At 38.8% G+C, this 16,016-nt stretch overlaps 12 protein-coding genes across 12 annotated transcripts; 9 read left to right on the forward strand and 3 right to left on the reverse strand.

Annotated features, from left to right (window-relative positions):
* Positions 1 to 4: 4 nt before the first annotated feature.
* Gasu_59380 (uncharacterized protein) lies at positions 5 to 1,169 on the reverse strand. The gene has a single exon (XM_005702914.1). The coding sequence runs from the start codon at positions 1,136 to 1,138 to the stop codon at positions 29 to 31; it is 1,110 nt and encodes a 369-aa protein (XP_005702971.1). The 5' UTR covers positions 1,139 to 1,169; the 3' UTR covers positions 5 to 28.
* A 700-nt stretch (positions 1,170 to 1,869) lies between these two features.
* Positions 1,870 to 3,602, forward strand: Gasu_59390 (tocopherol cyclase). The gene is made up of 3 exons (XM_005702915.1): positions 1,870 to 2,765; positions 2,822 to 2,931; positions 2,990 to 3,602. The coding sequence occupies exons 1-3, from the start codon at positions 2,015 to 2,017 to the stop codon at positions 3,482 to 3,484; spliced, it is 1,356 nt and encodes a 451-aa protein (XP_005702972.1). The 5' UTR covers positions 1,870 to 2,014; the 3' UTR covers positions 3,485 to 3,602.
* A 7-nt stretch (positions 3,603 to 3,609) lies between these two features.
* On the forward strand, positions 3,610 to 4,224 carry Gasu_59400 (molybdenum cofactor biosynthesis protein C). Its single transcript, XM_005702916.1, has 2 exons — positions 3,610 to 3,936; positions 3,982 to 4,224. The coding sequence occupies exons 1-2, from the start codon at positions 3,643 to 3,645 to the stop codon at positions 4,177 to 4,179; spliced, it is 492 nt and encodes a 163-aa protein (XP_005702973.1). The 5' UTR covers positions 3,610 to 3,642; the 3' UTR covers positions 4,180 to 4,224.
* A 15-nt stretch (positions 4,225 to 4,239) lies between these two features.
* Gasu_59410 (ubiquinol-cytochrome c reductase iron-sulfur subunit) lies at positions 4,240 to 5,260 on the forward strand. Its single transcript, XM_005702917.1, has 2 exons — positions 4,240 to 4,476; positions 4,535 to 5,260. The coding sequence occupies exons 1-2, from the start codon at positions 4,314 to 4,316 to the stop codon at positions 5,200 to 5,202; spliced, it is 831 nt and encodes a 276-aa protein (XP_005702974.1). The 5' UTR covers positions 4,240 to 4,313; the 3' UTR covers positions 5,203 to 5,260.
* A 9-nt stretch (positions 5,261 to 5,269) lies between these two features.
* Gasu_59420 (putative acetyltransferase) lies at positions 5,270 to 6,550 on the forward strand. The gene is made up of 4 exons (XM_005702918.1): positions 5,270 to 5,713; positions 5,760 to 5,879; positions 5,926 to 6,079; positions 6,146 to 6,550. Exons 1-4 carry the CDS (start codon positions 5,273 to 5,275, stop codon positions 6,460 to 6,462), a joined length of 1,032 nt encoding a protein of 343 aa, XP_005702975.1. The 5' UTR covers positions 5,270 to 5,272; the 3' UTR covers positions 6,463 to 6,550.
* A 539-nt stretch (positions 6,551 to 7,089) lies between these two features.
* Positions 7,090 to 8,935, forward strand: Gasu_59430 (MFS transporter, SP family, sugar:H+ symporter). Its single transcript, XM_005702919.1, has 2 exons — positions 7,090 to 7,523; positions 7,570 to 8,935. The coding sequence occupies exons 1-2, from the start codon at positions 7,138 to 7,140 to the stop codon at positions 8,831 to 8,833; spliced, it is 1,650 nt and encodes a 549-aa protein (XP_005702976.1). The 5' UTR covers positions 7,090 to 7,137; the 3' UTR covers positions 8,834 to 8,935.
* A 44-nt stretch (positions 8,936 to 8,979) lies between these two features.
* Positions 8,980 to 10,209, forward strand: Gasu_59440 (histidinol-phosphate aminotransferase). The gene is made up of 2 exons (XM_005702920.1): positions 8,980 to 9,349; positions 9,411 to 10,209. The coding sequence occupies exons 1-2, from the start codon at positions 9,034 to 9,036 to the stop codon at positions 10,184 to 10,186; spliced, it is 1,092 nt and encodes a 363-aa protein (XP_005702977.1). The 5' UTR covers positions 8,980 to 9,033; the 3' UTR covers positions 10,187 to 10,209.
* A 36-nt stretch (positions 10,210 to 10,245) lies between these two features.
* Positions 10,246 to 11,969, reverse strand: Gasu_59450 (myb domain-containing protein). Its single transcript, XM_005702921.1, has 3 exons — positions 11,535 to 11,969; positions 11,081 to 11,467; positions 10,246 to 11,030 (listed from the first exon to the last, which is right to left on the reverse strand). The coding sequence occupies exons 1-3, from the start codon at positions 11,950 to 11,952 to the stop codon at positions 10,366 to 10,368; spliced, it is 1,470 nt and encodes a 489-aa protein (XP_005702978.1). The 5' UTR covers positions 11,953 to 11,969; the 3' UTR covers positions 10,246 to 10,365.
* Positions 11,970 to 12,731: 762 nt separating this feature from the next.
* On the reverse strand, positions 12,732 to 13,669 carry Gasu_59460 (uncharacterized protein). The gene has a single exon (XM_005702922.1). The coding sequence runs from the start codon at positions 13,637 to 13,639 to the stop codon at positions 13,412 to 13,414; it is 228 nt and encodes a 75-aa protein (XP_005702979.1). The 5' UTR covers positions 13,640 to 13,669; the 3' UTR covers positions 12,732 to 13,411.
* A 10-nt stretch (positions 13,670 to 13,679) lies between these two features.
* Positions 13,680 to 14,040, forward strand: Gasu_59470 (uncharacterized protein). The gene has a single exon (XM_005702923.1). It carries the CDS (start codon positions 13,732 to 13,734, stop codon positions 13,960 to 13,962), a length of 231 nt encoding a protein of 76 aa, XP_005702980.1. The 5' UTR covers positions 13,680 to 13,731; the 3' UTR covers positions 13,963 to 14,040.
* Positions 14,041 to 14,049: 9 nt separating this feature from the next.
* Positions 14,050 to 15,222, forward strand: Gasu_59480 (replication factor C subunit 3/5). Its single transcript, XM_005702924.1, has 3 exons — positions 14,050 to 14,174; positions 14,219 to 14,666; positions 14,718 to 15,222. The coding sequence occupies exons 1-3, from the start codon at positions 14,081 to 14,083 to the stop codon at positions 15,166 to 15,168; spliced, it is 993 nt and encodes a 330-aa protein (XP_005702981.1). The 5' UTR covers positions 14,050 to 14,080; the 3' UTR covers positions 15,169 to 15,222.
* A 7-nt stretch (positions 15,223 to 15,229) lies between these two features.
* Gasu_59490 (uncharacterized protein) lies at positions 15,230 to 16,016 on the forward strand (the record flags this gene model as incomplete). Its single annotated transcript, XM_005702925.1, has 1 exon — positions 15,230 to 16,016. A coding segment is annotated over exon 1 (762 nt), but the record flags the coding sequence as incomplete, so codon positions are not given.

Consider the following 16,016-nt stretch of genomic DNA (forward strand, 5'->3'; position numbering starts at 1 on the left):
GTTCCAGTCATCATGTTGAACAGGTTGCTCAGTCAGTTTTTGTCATCGAAATTTTCTTCAACGGAGTTCCACTATCACCATTATGCTCTATGTCTTCAATATCACCATTCCATGACAATAAAAAAGATGACCGAGTCAAGTTATATTGTACAAAATACTGGACAACGATTTCACAAAAATACAAAGAACACGCAGTCAACAAGAATATGACACTAAGTTCAAATGGCTCATGATGTAAAATAGGATAATAAAGTCGGTTTCTAAAAGACAAACCTAACGAACAATTCAATGGAAATACCGCTGCATAGAAGAGAGCTTCTTTCAGATCTTCGCTCTTTAGCAAGGCAACCATGACAATAGCGCAAGTAACAGCGCAAAGAAAACAAATAAAAATGATCAACATTATGGCACTGTTTTGGTCATTGTTCCTGAAACTTTCAAAAGGGCTCTCTCCCATGAGTACATGAAGAACTAGTGTGAATAGACAAAAGGACAAACAGGAGATATTTCCAAAGAGGACATAGTGTTTCAGCCTTAACTTTTTGCTGATGCGGAACATTCCAAAGAAGCAACAAATCAGAGGTACAAAGATCACGCCGCAAGTGATTAAAGTCCCGAGCCAATTAAAACCATCCATATTTTCGGAGCGCATAACTTTCACCGTAGAATGGTCATTAGCAGCATCCAATAGGGACTGCATCTTTTCATGGGTTGCCTCAAAGGCAAGTGCTATTTGAGGGTCCAAATATTTTTCAAAACTCTTCAATACAGAGGCAAGGACATTCTTCAGTTGAGGATTATTGCTTTTGGCTTCCAGTATTAAAAGCTCTCTCTGTACTTCGTCCAACTTTGCCCTCAACTGATCAACTTCAGTTTCCTTGGCTTTAAAGTTACCGCTCAAGCTTTTGAATTTCTCCTTTTTCTGATCGATTTCTCGTCTGAGTTTTCGAATCTCCCTCTCTTCTCCCTTCCTTGAGGAATCCATCTGCCTCTTCATATTTTCTAGCTGCTTGTCTAGGGTCTCTATTTTCTTCTTGAATTCTATTTCCTTTTCTTGTTCTTCAAAACTTTGTACAAGCGTAATAGCAAAGAGAAGGAGCAAAAATATCATAAACAGCTGTGCGTAATGGTGACTCATTTTGGCTTGCGCACCACTCGAGAGACAAATTTCACGTGGAATGGCCCAAATGGTCCCAGTGTATTCTCATTTCAGCTTTTGCGGCGTTGCGAGAGAGAGAGAGAGACTCGACTCTTTGCCATTTCTACCCATTCGGCAATTTCCTTACTGTCGTCTCTTTTGCAAAACTGAATTCACAACTTTGGTGAGATAACATACCTTTAATGAAGGAGTTCTTCCGTAGAAACTTAATCTCCCAAGTTATTCCCTTCAAGTTAGTAAAAAACTTGCTTTATTCCTCTGTTCTTGTTCCTCTCAAATGTAGCTTGATACTATATATATTGGGAAACTAAGAATTTCTCCAAAATGTCCTGGAAAGAATACGAATATAAATCAATTGCGTTTATCTGACCGAGTAGTTGAACTAATCTATCTGTTACTTGAATTGCTTTTCAACAACAACTCTCTTATATATCAGTTGTTTGTGTTTAGAAAAACTATTCTCTGCTTTTGTTGCACACTTTTTTTTGAAAGTGCGATGTTACTATTTATCATTGGAGATATCATGTCCGTTCTCGCTCCTGGAAGTATGATTCGTATTCCCATTCTTTTTCAACAGTATAATGCATAATTGTATAAAATGTCAACTATAAGCTTCATGAGAAATTAGCTTCAACTCACTTTGCTTGTAGAAACAGATATCTATATAAGATATTTATAAGAGATATGTTAGCGCAGAAGATGGAAAAGATTGAGCACAATTATTTTCTTCAAAATTTCACTTTTGGCGATTTTCAAAACGCTGTAAGAGAATATAAAGACTTCCTACTTTTCAAGTCGGAGCGCTGCGTCACAAATGAAAACTTTCTTTGAAAAATAGTACAGACTTCGCAAGATATGACACAACATTGTTTTTCGAAACAAGTCAAATGGGTCTTTTGCTTGCCTTTCATGCCGGAAACTTCTTTTACGGGTCTCAACTCTCAGTTACAAAAAGTTTCTTCGTGTTGTAAGCACCACTATTTTTTCCCTCAAAGTCTACCTTCCGTACAACATAGTGCTCCTTGTGTCTGTTCTTCGTATGAAGACAAGCGTAATGTCTTCACTCCTCACTGGAAAGTGTTGGAAGGTGTTCCACCACTGAAAAGTTATTTTTTTGAAGGCTATTATTTTCGAGTTAGCATTCCCGAGTTGAGTGAAAGCTTTTCTATTATTTATGCTTTGGAAAGAAAGCATACTGGATGGGAGTATACAGCTCAAGTTTTGAGTTCAGAAGAATTGTTGTTTCATACTTTTAAGAATGCACAGTTTTGGCGTCACGAATATACCTTTGGTATGGGTCAGTGGCAGTTTGAAGAACCTTTCAAGGATCTAAAGGACGTCGGACTTCCAAGACAACTGGACCCTTCAATCTTCTTTAAGAAAGTTCCACTTGGCTTTCAATGGACGAGACGCCAGCATTTTGGTAGTTTATTCGACGATAACAATACATCTTTGAGATTTTCTTGGAACTTAGATATTAGTGGTATCGATGGTTGGGGTTCTCGTGGAAGAGATCCACAGAAGAGCACAGCTTCTTGGTTGTCGCATGTTCCATTTTTGTTTGATCCTGGATATCAAGTTTTGATGGCACACGGATTAGCTAACGGTATGTTTTTGTTTACTTCCAATATTTGGAATTTCACATTATTTACTCTTTTAAAGGTTGGTTACTTTGGAAAGGCCGATCATATCCCATTCGCCAATGTCCTGTTTATATAGAAAAGAACTGGGGTCAGCGCTTTCCCAAAAAGTGGTTTTGGTTGCAGTGTAATGTAAGTATAAAGTATTATTGAATAATATGTACAGGGATGATTCTTCAGTTTCTTCTAGAGCTTTTCTACAGAGAAGGATTTATCAGTGACTAGCGTTGGAGCCATTCGTCGCGTATTATTGAAGCCTAAACAAGAAGAAACTGTTGGAATGTTATCTATTCATCACCGAGGGAGACATTATTTATTCACCAACTGGACTAGTTTGTATGTTTCATGGGAAGTTGCGTCTTGGGGTAGTTGGAATGTTTTTGCAGAATCTACTGATTATATTGCAGTTTTAAGAGCATGGTGTGATTCTCCTGGTCATATTTTATTAGGTCCTGCATTAAATGGTTTGCAACCCAACACAAGAGAAAGTTTATTGGGTCATATGCATATACAAATAACTGAGAGGAGTACTGGTTGTAGAGTTCTGGACGACTATTCCAATCTTGCCGCAGTTGAAGTTGGTGGCCAAGATAAAGACTGTTGGAAGCATGTTTGGAATGATAATGTTTTACAACTTCCGTTATTTTTGAGAAACGCAATACAATATTTTGATGGTACTGAATAGCAATTGCAACTTGGTGAATGTTTCAAGCATTAAGACCTCGTAAATTTCTTGTAGAGTCGAGGCTTCTGCGTAACGCAATATTTGGCTTTAGTACAAAAATAAATGTTCAAGAGAGTTTGAAAAACGTTGGTCATATTGACGAAAGAGGCAATATTTCCATGGTCGATGTTTCAAACAAAGAAACAACTGTGAGAAGTGCCACGGCAGAAGCAAAAGTTTTTATTGGAGAGGAAGTGTACAAGAAGTTGCTAGATTCGAAGCATTCCGATATTATAGAAACAGCAAAGGGTAACTTGTTTGCTGTTGCCCAGATTGCCGGTATTCAGGCAGCAAAGAGAACCAGTGAGTTGATTCCACTCTGTCATCCTCTTCTGCTTCATCACGTGGATATTCAACTCTCACTGGATCGAGGGCAACATCTTATTTATATAAGGTCAACTGTGAAGACCAAGGTAACTATATTTCTGGTTATTTTTACACATCTTGAAGTACTTTAGGCAGAAACAGGAGTAGAGATGGAGGCCCTGACAGCAGTCACTGCTTCAGCCTTGACAGTATATGATATGTGCAAGTCGTGGAGCAAACGTATTTGTATACAACAAATACAACTTTTGAGAAAAAGTGGAGGAAAAAGTGGTCTTTATGAGAAGGACTCTTTCAGTGCAAGTCCTCCTTATAAGGAAGACTTATCCTAATGATACTTGATTATTTAATGAGGAAATATACTTTGTCATAGGAATAGTCTTTAGAAAAATTATAAAACTGAAAAAGTTAGCATCGTTGTGATTGCATTTGTTGTTGGGGGGAAAGGACTTGTTCAAGTCTTCTCATGGCTTTTGCTTTGCGTGGACTAGTTGGTTTCGCGAATCGTGCCAATGCCTTGAAACAAGGTTACAGGTTTTTGTCTCTTGCAAGAAGTTTGGAAAGGAACGGAGAAATGGGATTGCGATTGGTCTCTTCTTCCAACCCAAGAGCCGGACAGTGGAGCAACAGTAAGTCCATGTTGTTCTCTGGAATACTTGTGGAAGTTTTGTTCACTTCCTTTGTTAGATTCCATTCAAAGTTTGTTAAGTCGTTATTTAAGTGATAGTGTGGTTGAGGGTGGTAAAAGACAAACTGAAGTTGCCACTGGAAGAAGCTCCACTTCCACAGCTATTCCCATGGGTTATGCCGATGAATATTTTCATCACGTTCATCGTTGGCGTCCAGGTGATCCAAGCAAGCGAACAGTAGTGTATTTGTGGTTGGGTATTTGCAAATTCATCACAGCTTGTATTGCTCGTGTAGTAATCTTATGCTTCATATACACTATGATGCCCTCGGCAGATGTACTGGCAGAAGCTTCAACAGAAGTCAGCTTGGACAGTGTTCCAGAAGGATCCACTGTTTCTGTGAAGTGGAGAGGAAAGCCAGTATTTATTAGACATCGTTCGGAAGCAGATATTGCAAAGGCTAAACAAGATGATCATGCAGATTTACGGGACCCTCAACTTGATGAGAGTAGAGTAGAGGATCCTCATTGGTTGGTAGTTATTGGCATTTGTACGCATCTTGGTTGTATCCCTATAGCTGATGCTGGAGACTATGGTGGTTGGTTCTGTCCTTGTCATGGCTCACATTATGATGTTAGTGGCCGTATTCGAAAAGGACCTGCTCCTTCCAACTTGGAAATTCCACCTTACAAGTTTACAGAGGATGGAAAAATGATAATCGGATAGTGAATGTTTTTTTCTTCTAATATAAAATTTTTTTGTGTGAGATTGTACAAGGATTGAGGAAGCTTATATAATGATCACAAGTGACGATGTTACTAACTTGGACAAAGTTTTATTTGCAAAGCCATCTCAAAGGAAAGCTGGCGCAGACTTTTGTACTTTTTCTGGGTTACTCACGATTCGTAGCTGGAAACCAAAAGATAGAACTGCCACAGAGGAACTGGTAAAAGCTGCTCTCGAGGAACACGGTTTAGAATTTGATCCTTTTGATACTGATGTTGACTTGTCACATCCTGAGAAGTATTACTATCCAAGCGGTGGTGAATTGTGGGTTCTGGAAAAGAATGACAAAATAGTTGGCTGTGCAGGGTTTTTGCCCTTGTCAGAAGCTTCAACTGTGGAGTTTCGCAAGATGTATTTTTCTCCTAGCGTAAGAGGACAGGGTTATGGAAAACTAATACTTGGTGCTTTGGAATCTCGAGCTTTTGAATTAGGATATAGAGAAAGTCGACTAGTAGGTTGAAGATTGTGCAGTAGTTGCCTTTGTAACACAGATTAAGGAAACGTCGCATCTTTTGGAAGCTGCTTGTAAGCTTTATGAAAAGATGGGCTATGTAAGTTATGAACAGGTTCATACACCTCGTTGTAGTCGTGCATATAAGAAGGATTTGAGACAGCAAGTGAGTGAAATTCTGAATTTCCAGGTACTTGTAACTTTTTGGATAGTATGAAAGTGTCAACAACTATACAGACAATGTGTATTGGTTGGATACTGAGGGAAGGTTGTTTAGTTTGGTGAAAAAAGAAGTTGCAATTCGTCACGCAGTTTTGTGTAAAATGTGGAAATTCGGTCTTCACACGAATGATTCGAAGCTTTCTCGTAAGTAGAGCTGTTGTTTTATTTAAAAATGTCCAGCTGAAGAATCAACGTTTATATATTGAGTAGTTTTTCCTAGTCAACGAAAACAGAAATTGTATCAATCGTTTCTGTGGTCAATAGGAAACGAAGAACTTCGTAGTTGGCTAATGAAGTTGAAAGATACATGTTCCGATAAACTCGAGGTTCACTTATCTAAGAACCAGCATATAATCCTCCCTAGTACTCGGCAACATGTTTTCGTTCAAGTGATAAACTGTGTTGTGGGTAGTTCCAGTGTACTGCCATTATCCATCCTTCTAGAATTGAACGATGTAGAAAGTAATCAGATTGATAAGGATGATTTGTTCATTTGGAAAGAACAAGAACAATCAATATCGTCGTAGTAGGGTCTCCTTTTCCGAAGGATACGGAAGCATTCAATGCAAAACATCTGTTCTTCTTATACTGGTAGATAAAATCAACTTTCTAGCAATTTTCAATTTCTAGCCAAGAATATGAACTTGAATCGGTGTTCAAGTCTGGTTGGTCTGTAAAAATGAAGTGCTTTCGAATATCACTATTGTGACTTGAAGAACCTGACAGGTAGACCATTTTAAGCAGAAGCTGAATTGATACACCATATCTGCATATATCTCTACTTTCTGTTCTATGTAAAACCAAGTATCGCTCTGGTTTTCGAACACGTAGGGACTCTATTTCGTGCTCTACAACGTCAATCTAATATCCTAATACAAGACGTACATATAAATAAGTGCAATATATGTATGGAATTTTCTTGGTTCTGAAAAATTTACTAGGCTAATTGCTCTAAAAAGAAGTGCTTTCCTTTCAAGCCCTTGTATGGTAAGAGCGCCCACGAAACAATTGTCTATAGGACAATCCTCATGAGGCTGAAATCACGCGCAACCGAAGATTGTGTTCTTCCACATACTTGTCTACAGGACAGTGGATGATCGTTGTCTAACTGTTTTCAGAAAATGGCGAGATCCATTCGACAGGAACTATAAATAATTCATAGTTTTTTTGGTGTGAGCAGAACTTTCTTGTGTTTAGAAAAGATGTCGGAATCACAGTTGGTGTCTTCCAAAGTCTCTAAACAGAAACGAGATGAAGATGAAGATTATTTATCCAATACTGAAATGTACTCGAGTGAGACTGTAGAGGATGGTGAGAAGGAGACCGTACAAGGTCCTACAGAAGAGGAATTACAAGCTCCGGATCTCCAGAGGAAAGGATGGGACGTTACTTGTTTGACAAAGAACCCGAAGAACTTCGCAATCATGGTGGGAGTATTATCTAGTGTTGGTGCAGTTTTGTATGGTCTCGATGTAAGCCTTATCAGTGGTGTACTGCTCTTTGTGGTTAGTGACTTGAACTTGACTTCTCACCAAAGTTCTTTGGTGTCAAGTGGTATGGCTTTAGGAGCCATTGGTGGTGGATTTCTGTAAGTCTCAATATTCATCTATTCTGCTATTGCTAAAATTTTCAAGGGGTATCGTTTTAGTAGAATATATTGGAAGAAAGCGGAGTATTCTTATCGCTTGTGTTCTTTACACTGTTGGTGCTCTAATGGAGGCACTCTCACCGTCATTTGGTGTCCTTATTTCAGGGAGACTGGTACTTGGTTTGGGTGTGGGTATTGAATATGATGCTATACCTCTTTATATTTCAGAATCTTCACCTAAGAATAGACGAGGGGACTTGGTAGCTCTATTCCAGTTGATGGCCTTTTTTGGAGTCATGCTTGGTTATGTAGTGGATGCTATCTTTGCAAACGTAAGCGGTTCATGGCGCTTCATGTTTGGTTCTTCTATTGTTTTCTCTGTTGCTTATTTCTTGCTCATGTTGGTATTCCCAGAGAGTCCTCGATGGCTTATGAAGAGGGGTCGTGAACGGGATGCTTTGAGGAATTGGAAGTATATGAGAGGTTTTGCTCATGAAGAGCGACTAGAGTATGTCAATATGGTTGAGATAGTACAAACAGAGTTGGAATTAAGTCGCCGAAGAAATATTTGGTTAGATTTTATTCGTGTTCCAGAACTTCGATATGCAGTTGTTTATGCTATTTTGATGATATTCTTGCAACAATTTTCAGGTGTCAACTCCATTGAATATTACCTTGGAACTTTATACGAAGATATTGGAATGTCCAAGTTAGATTCTGTCTATATGAGTCTTATTAATGGAGGCTGTTTATTCATTTCAACCTTACCAGCAGTATTTTTGATGGATAAAGTTGGAAGAAGACCATTGGTATTGTTATTGGCACCATTCACAGTTATTGGTTTGGCTATTGCAGGTGCATCCACATATATCAAACAAAAGAAGGGGCATGTGGCAGCTTACACTTTGGGAATGGTCATCTATGATTTATTTTGGGGTAGTGCTTTAGGTGCAGTACCCATTGCAGTTAACTCTGAAGTTTATCCACAATATCTACGTACAAATGGTATGAGCATTGCTGTGATAGCCACTTTTGTAGGAACCTTCACTACAACGTATACATTTTCTAGAATGGTCAAGTCAATGACACAATTGGGTACACTGCTTGGTTTCTATGGTGGAGTCACATTTGTTGGTTGGGCCACTTGTATTTTGTTCATGCCGGAGACGAAGGATCTCACTTTGGAACAAGTAAGACAAGTATTTTTAAAGGGCCCTTTTGGAATAGCAAAAGAAAATAAGAGAATCTTGAGCAGGCAATTCTCAAACGCCAAGAACAGGGTAAAATCATTCTTTGGAATAAGTTCCTAAGAAGTAGTCTCGGGCGTTGGTTCTTTATTGTATTTTGAATGGCTATCATGAATTTAGTTATTTTGATTATATTGATTTTCAAATAAAGTTTTCTTGCAAGTTCTTCAGACGTGATGTCAACTGACTGTCGCAAAATGTGATCTCCCAATAACCTCATAGTGTAGGAGAGAGGAAGTGGGAGGAAATTGTCGTCGTGCGTCATGCAAGTTGAAACTGCTAAACAACTACTGAATAGTTCATGGGATACTGAAACGCAACAAGTACACGGTGGCCAAACTTGGAGAGCGTTAGGAGACAAGTTTGTCGAAGATTTCTCCGTTACAACTAATGCTTTTGGTGCTCCGTTGAAAGCAGTTGAAGCTGCGAAACGTGCGTTGGAGACAAATATCCATCACTATCCTCCAGCAGATTGTGCTGAAGCCACACAAGCTTTAGCAAAGTTTATGCAATGGGATGGTAAACGACTACTTTTGGGAAACGGTGCTAGTGACTTTATCGATCTTTTTATGCGTTGTGGTAAGAAACTTTATGACAGACACAATCACCGTGTTTCTAATGTTGTCTTTGACACCACAAGGTACGAGGGGCTCATTTCGTCCTGGTCCTTATATTGCGTCGTATATGGAATATTACAGAGCTGCAAAAGCTGCTGGGAGAGAGATTCTCTCTTCGTTTGACTCTCCAGAAAACTCTGGAGTTACTGTCATCATTCGACCCAATAGTCCTACTGGAGATTTCATGATCTTAGAAGAACTGGAAACCATTTTGCAAAACAACAAGTATGGTCTTGTTGTTATAGATGAAAGTTTCATGCCTTTCAAAGGTCCCGAATGGAGAAAGGAAAGTGCTCTCCAATTGATTGATACTTACCCAGGGCGACTTGTGGTAATTCACTCCTGGACTAAACTTTGGTCTTGTCCAGGAATACGTTTAGGTAGTGTTGCTACTAGCAGTGACTGGATAAAGGAAGCAAAGCGTTTACAGATCCCGTGGTCATGTAATACTGTAGCTCAGGCATTTTTGATTGCTGCATGTTCAGATAATGAGTATATGCATCAAACATGGAACACATTACCAGAATGGAAGAGACAACAAGAAAACATCATTCGAGAGATGGGATGGAAATATAATACGAAATCACCTCTGTGGGTTCCGTGGGTATTCGTAGATTGTGGAAACGCAACGATTGCCGAACAAGCGGCAGCAGTTGCTTTGTCGGTTGGATGTCCTGTTCGACATTGCGCTTCCTTTGGATGTCCGCATTATATACGTCTCGGAGTTCGTGAACCAAAGTATCAACAAATACTGTACAAGGCCTGGAAAAACCATTTTGATAGTCAAAGCAAGGAATAGTTAATAAAGTATTTTTATTAGGCTGAAGATGAACGACTCGTGACTAATAAGCAATATTATTTGACTCACATTTTTTTATTCCCCAAAATTAAAAACCAGTCTAACTAAATAGGAACAAGTCGATCGAATGCGTTAGATGAGAGTGAAGGCTCTTTATAACAACAGCTGAATCCAATTGTTTAATTCTCTTCTGCTCTCACAGTAGCATGTGCAGACTCATATGAACTATCAAAAATCATGGAGTTTATCGACAATGAAATATGCCCAATGGACTTCTCAGGGAACTTTCTAAAGTCTTCAAATTCTGAAAAGTCTTTCTCATGCAGCTCTTCTAAAGCATTCCATGAATATTCGCTATCTTCCAATGGGAAAGATCCTGAGTCAGTGTCCAAATTGGGCCTCTTGTCCACAAACGATACATTCGAAGAACGATTATTTCCTTCTACCCCATTCTCATCATTGTTACTTGGCCATTCATAAATGCAAGTTCCATTCCTATCCGATACGGTATCTGTTCCTTCGACATCATAAAAGCTAGTTGATGACAAATCATTGTTAGAAACACTTCTTCTTTCTGAAAGTCCCTCGGAAGTTGTACTAAACTCTCTAAAACTTGAATCCTGATCAAAACCCGTCATACACAAAGTCGCTGAATGGAACAATCCATCTGCATTGGTTTCATTCTCATCTCGAAAAGCATTCACATTCAAACATGCCGAAGATGCCATTCTACTTTCCAACCCACATGACTCAAAACTGTCTACCGAAAAACTATGGTCATCGCAGTTTCTATTTCTCATATTTGTCAAAAATTCATCTGTATTCCCAAAAATCGGACCCATATCTTATCAATTTCTATCACTATTATTCAAAAAGAGCAAACCATATACTTACTTCTTCGTTGTCCTATCGAACTGAAGTCCGAGTAAACTGATGGACGTTGATCATTTTGATGTGATTGCCTCTTTGCTGCCTCTCTCGCAAGTTTCAAGTAGTATTTTTGGGCATGTGTTCGTACCTGCGTGGCATTCCTTGTTCCGACAAATCGAGCAATAGCTTTCATATCCTTGTGACCGAACCTAGCAAGACCTTCCAGAAAGCGTTTATGTTCATCTGCCGTCCAATAACGACTTTGTGCCTTCCTTTCTACTTTGCTAACTGCCTCCAAACTCTCTTCCTGACTTTGGTTTGGAACACTAGAAGTTGGCGTGAAAACATCATTACTTGGAGCATGTCCAAATGTTTCTGTTGCTTCCAGGTCATGGTGTATGGATTTTTCAGCTACAGAGTTTCCAGAATCAAAGGACACTTAGTACTAGAACAATATATGAACAAAAATATCACTTACTTCGATAGCCGGACATCTCGGGTCGATGACTGCTGAATGATGAGGATAAAATAGAACAGTTAGGGCACTCCGTACCCTGTCTATTGAGTGAAGTTAAACCCAATGCAAGTTGTCTGTTGTACAGGCGCAACCTCTCCATTTCTACTTTGGTTTCTCTCAGGTCGTTTTCCAATTGTTCAATTCGCTTTCTTTGTTGTTCCAATACTTGCTGGGCTGTCTCTGCTCCTTCAAACTTTCTGCTTTCACAGACTTTCAAGTTCTGATAAAGTGTATCTGAAAAGGTGGCCAAGTCAGTTGATTCTGTCAATAAGCTGTTCTTCACGTCTTCTGCTTCCTCTGTTCCTTCGGGAGAGTAACTCTCCAGCTTTGTTGACGTCACTCTTCGTTTCTTCCTTTCTCGGCTTTTACTGGGCCTCATTTGTTATTTCAAGACCTTTCGTGATCAACAGGGGCAGGATTCCTTTTTAATATTTCTTCAAACGTTGGATAGTTTTCTCAAGTATGTTTCTGCCTATATTGTTGATACAGGAAGAACAACTGTTAGCAGAAGAAACGGTACTTTTGAACCTCTGTCGACGCTCAAGGAAACAACTCAGGCTCAACTTGTCGCTATCTTGTCTTCAGTGAAACGAGCTATCAGTATTAAAGTTTATGTCCTCACAAGACGAGCAGCAGCACGCAAATCCAAGTTAGAACTTAAAACAATTGGGGAAGCTTCCTAGTCAAAGCCTTCAATCTCAACATGCGTCTACGATTGGCTAATTTACCATTGCTTCAATACAATCGAGACACGATGGATTCGGGCCTCTGATCATATGTTGACGCCCCCCGAAGCATTCCGTGGTTGGAGGAGTCGCATTTTTCTACGCAGAAAGGTTCCTCTCGTTTTAGACTTTCATTTATTATAGACAAATTTTGCATTTTCGTATCCATCAAATTCCATAATTCCTCTATTTATCTTTTGAAGATATATCTATAAGAATATATAATGGGAAGGATTTTTTTAACGGCTGAGCTCAAATAATGAAGAATAGTTTTCAACGGATTCCATAGAAAATCTATCGATTGAATAAATAGTAAGACTTGAGAGCCCTCATAGCATCCTAGTCTCTCTATTTTCACTAAAACCTGTTCACTATTCCTCAATATCTTCAGATAGAAGTGGCGTTTAAATAGTTCAACTAGAGTTTTTTCGTTTAAAACGGAGTTGGCTTTATCATTATTTCCAATTTGAAATGGCCCGACAAAAAATAGATAATTTATCCAAAACACAAGTAGTATGCAATAGCTATGAAGATTGTTAAGCCAATTTGGCAAACCGACCTTTGGTTGGAAACAGAAACAACTGTTTCAGTTCTACTGCGAGCTTAACTGGAAGAAACTAATTGTAAACTGCTTCAGATATATTAGGAAGGACCTTATCATTTCCTCATTCGATATAGCGTTGCCTAATAACTTGCAAGGTAACTGGCTGAAACAGTGCTTTACTCGAAGCCCACAACTTTAGGGTTCAAACGTAAACAAAAAGTGCGAGTGAGGAAGTTGTGAAGAGGGAGAGAGCGAAAACAAAAGGCGTGTTATTAAGAAGCTTTCATAGAAGTAAAACAGAAAGGAAAGCAACTAGAATATTTGTAATCATATGTTCCGTTGTTGGAGCCAGCCAAACCAAGCATGGTTTCACACTCGGTTGCTCGTTATTGTCAACGAACTTTCTCTTGCACTGGGCAACTAGTAGCAAGGAAAACACAAGTCCTTGTACTCTATTTGAAGTGCCTTTTTGTAGGAGACCGAAACTTGAGAATTTGTAGCGCCGCTTTACTATAAAAAATTGTTGCAATCAAAATGGGCCATTTTGGAAAAAGCCAATTGGAGGCAATCTAATTGGCAACAATATTATCTAAACTACCAGAGACAGCCAAGTGTCCAAAAGCCCTTCTTTTCTTTTTTGGTTTGTGGTTTTTTTGTACGAAGACACAACTTTGAACACGTTCAAAAGTGTGAAGTTTTGCAAAGCTACTTCTTTCGGAAGATGGAGCTGGCCAGTTTTCAAAGAGAGGCTCGCCCTCTTGGAACTCGAGCGAAGCTTGTGTTTGTTTGTGAGACATCAAAGTATTGTACTGTCTCTTCTATAGCAACAGTAGTTCCACGAGAGCATTTACAGCTGAATGTCAGAAAAGCCTTTCAAGGTGCAACAGTCATGGTTCCCATCTTTGGCGCTCTCTTGCCGATCTTTTTTGGAGGCGTCTTTATGTACCTCGGTTTAGCAAGATACTCACAAAATATGAAATATCATAATATTCATATCTCGAAGAAGAGAAGTATTGTGATACGAAAACCGCGGCCACAAAACTCAACGGACTCGTTCTTACAAGCCGTTGTGGAAGACCCCAGTGCAATGTTCGTCTATCACTCCAAGTGGCAAAAGTAATCGTTCTTTTTCAAGAAATGCTTTAATAGTCGTTCATGGAACCTTTTTGTTGGTTGCAATAAAATTGAATTGTGTGTGCAATTTAAAGATTATACAGTTCTTATTGATTTTGAAGAAAATGGCAAATGATGATGCCAACCTAATGTGGTTAGAAAAGTATCGTCCAAAGACTTTTAATGATGTCTTGTCACAACAAGATATAATCGTTACGAGTAAGTTTATTCAAAGAGTATTGACGTCCTTAACAGTTTTCTAGTCTTACGTTTTGTAAACTCCAATAGTCTTCCCCATATGCTGTTTTATGGTCCTCCTGGAACAGGAAAGACTTCCACTATATTGGCTTGTGCAGAGCATATGTATGGAACCAACTTTAAGTCCATGGTCCTTGAATTGAATGCTTCAGATGATCGAGGAATAGACGTTGTGAGAAATGAGATCAAAGACTTTTGTAGTACACAAAGAATTTTTGCTACAGGTGTAAAATTGGTTATTCTCGACGAAGCAGACGCTATGACAAGTGCTGCTCAAATGGCCCTTCGTCGTATTATGGAGAAGTATACATCTAGCACAAGATTCTGTCTGATATGCAACTATGCCAACAAAATTATTCCAGCCTTGCAGTCACGTTGTACACGTTTCCGTTTTGGACCTTTGAAGGAAGAAGACATCCGATTGCGATTAGGACAAATAGCGGAAAGAGAAGGGTAAGTAGAGAGTAGTTTGATTTTATTCAAAACATAGTTTATGTTTATTAGAGTTGTTTTTGAAAAGGATGCTCTGGAAACCATCATTCAGTTATCTCAAGGTGATATGCGTAGTTGTATTAATATTTTACAATCTACTTTTCTTTCTTCTGGAAAGGTGACTTGTTCTACTGTTTATGAAAATACTGGCAATCCTTCTAATGAGGAAATGGAACAAATAATGGATTGGCTAAATGAAGAAGATGACTTTAGTAGTTGTTATGACAAAGTGAAGAAGATGAAAGCAGAACGTGGGTTTGCACTTATCGATATCTTGCGCCAGATACATAAAAGACTATTGACAAGAAATATGTCGCGCAGGGCAAAAGCATATTTGTTAGAAAAACTGGCAGATATAGAGCATCAGTTTGCTTTTGGTGGTTCTGAACTACTTAATCTTTGTTCCTTGATTGGTTCCTTTCAAATAATGAAGACGTTGGAAGTTTTAGATGCCGCACCATGATTGTTGAAAGTGGTTCCTCAATCAGAATATTATAATAAATAATCTATGAATAATATCTTTAAGCTTGAGCAATCGTGATCATAGAAATGCGACAGCTTCTTATAAGGGACTCTGTGAAACAAACTTTAAAACAGTGGAAAGAAGATGAAATAGCGTCCACAAATACTCAAAAGAGTCTCCATATGGATATTTCAGTAGTTGGTTGGCTTATTGGAGTTGCTGACCTGGAAACTGTTGAAGTATGGCATTTTGTTCGAAACTCGCCCTTTACCAACTCCAACGATCTTCAACATATAGATCGAGTACTGTTGAAGGATATTGGATTCTACGCAAGTGCTTTATCTGGTCCTCACATCCAGTTATTGGGACCTATTTATGTTTCTCATAGACAATCCAAGCGAGGCGTAGTAGCGGAGTTTCTATCCACTAGTCTTGATAAGGCACTTTCTATGTTCAGTATTGAAACTTATTCTATGTATGATCTTAAAAACGAGTCTTTTTATATCAAGGATTCTTCTTCAAGCTTATGGGAAACTATTGATTCAACTGCTCTAGTGGAAAGTTGTATGCAAAGGGACTGGTATTGTTTTTATACTCAGTTGAAGTTGCCTTGTTTATTTTCTGGTGCAAGAAGAGTTGATTATTGTTCAGCAAGTGATTGTAGTGGACTTTGGGAAACTTTGGAGAGTCGTATGGAGTTTTTAAGTGTAGAAAAGACTGACTTTAAGCTGTTACGTCAAAATGAAGAGTTGAAATGTGAACTACTTGCTCATTCTATTGGATTATCTCCTATTGCACAACTCAATGTGGCAGATGTTCGTGAATTGGAGCGTCATATTCAAGTGATG

Source organism: Galdieria sulphuraria, assembly GCF_000341285.1.
Source record: "Galdieria sulphuraria unplaced genomic scaffold scaf_65, whole genome shotgun sequence".
NCBI classification, from domain to species: Eukaryota; Rhodophyta; class Bangiophyceae; order Galdieriales; family Galdieriaceae; genus Galdieria; species Galdieria sulphuraria.